General features: G+C 40.6%; 1 protein-coding gene across 1 annotated transcript in view; it reads left to right on the top strand.

The window, feature by feature from the left end:
• LOC106532953 (lamin-B receptor) overlaps window positions 1–1,033 on the top strand; it is a gene marked incomplete at its 5' end in the record, with an annotated part of 13,149 nt that overhangs the window by 7,564 nt on the left and 4,552 nt on the right. Inside the window, 2 exon segments of the mRNA XM_014029137.1 lie at window positions 520–714; window positions 797–900. Of these exon segments, the coding sequence (XP_013884591.1) occupies window positions 520–714; window positions 797–900 (299 nt within the window).

The raw sequence follows: 1,033 nt of genomic DNA, 5'->3' as shown, positions 1-1,033 counted from the left end.
GTAATTACATTTTTGTTACCTTGTAATTACATGGTAATAAGGTAGTAATTACATTTTTGTTACCTTGTAATTACATGGTAATACGGTAGTAATTACATTTTTTATTACCTTGAAATTACATGGTAATAATAGGGTACCTTTAAAAAAGTGTTACCGTACATTTGTGTATTATTTGAAACTAAATACTCTGTTGAGTTTATTCGTCAATGTAAACTCCTCCAGAGAAGTTGGTCTGAGTACGACCACCATCACTGTTAGTGGGTTTTACAAACAGGATGGTTAAAGGCCTGTGTTGATGTTTCTGTACACCTGCTTTGTTTTTGTCAGTGCTGAATCAGTCTAACTAAAATAAAGTGACTTTGTTTCTGTTAACAAACTACTAGTTTTAGTTTAATTTTCCTTCTGGTCATGGTTTGACTTCCACACCAAGCCTCCTGACAGAACCTGAAGTTGATAATTCAGAGCTGTTTGTACAGGTCTAAGCCTGACTCTGTTCATGTGTGCGTCTTGTTGTTTCAGGGTTTTTTGCCATGGTGGTCAGTGCTGTGTTGGTGGCAGCAGCAGTGTACCACGGTGTAGACCTGACCTACATCCACAGCCACTTCCTGCAGCTGGCCACGGCCTCCTTCCTCGTCTCCCTGCTGCTCAGCATCTACCTGTTCATCCGCTCGCGCTCTGCCGGCCCCGAGCAGCGGGCTCTGGGTGGAAACTCAGGTAGTTTACCTGAGTTACCAGGAGTCAGATACTGTGTTCTGTCTGCTGAGAAGCTTTTCTTTGTATTCCTCTCATTCCTCAGGTAACGTGGCCTACGATTTTTTCAAAGGACGTGAGCTCAATCCACGCATCAACAACTTTGATCTGAAATTTTTCTGTGAAATGCGTCCTGGACTCATCGGCTGGGTGAGTTCTGACAGAACTTATTTACGTCAGAGGAAATGTACCCAGAGTAAAGTAAAGTAAAGTAAAGTAAAGTAAAGTAAAGTAAAGTAAAGTAAAGTAAAGTAAAGTAAAGTAAAGTAAAGTAAAGTAAAGT

This window comes from Austrofundulus limnaeus, unplaced genomic scaffold (genome assembly GCF_001266775.1).
Source record: "Austrofundulus limnaeus strain Quisiro unplaced genomic scaffold, Austrofundulus_limnaeus-1.0 Scaffold859, whole genome shotgun sequence".
Lineage (NCBI taxonomy): Eukaryota > Metazoa > Chordata > Actinopteri > Cyprinodontiformes > Rivulidae > Austrofundulus > Austrofundulus limnaeus.
The sequence above is the reverse complement of the archived record's forward strand: the minus strand, read 5'-3'. Positions and strand labels throughout refer to the sequence as shown.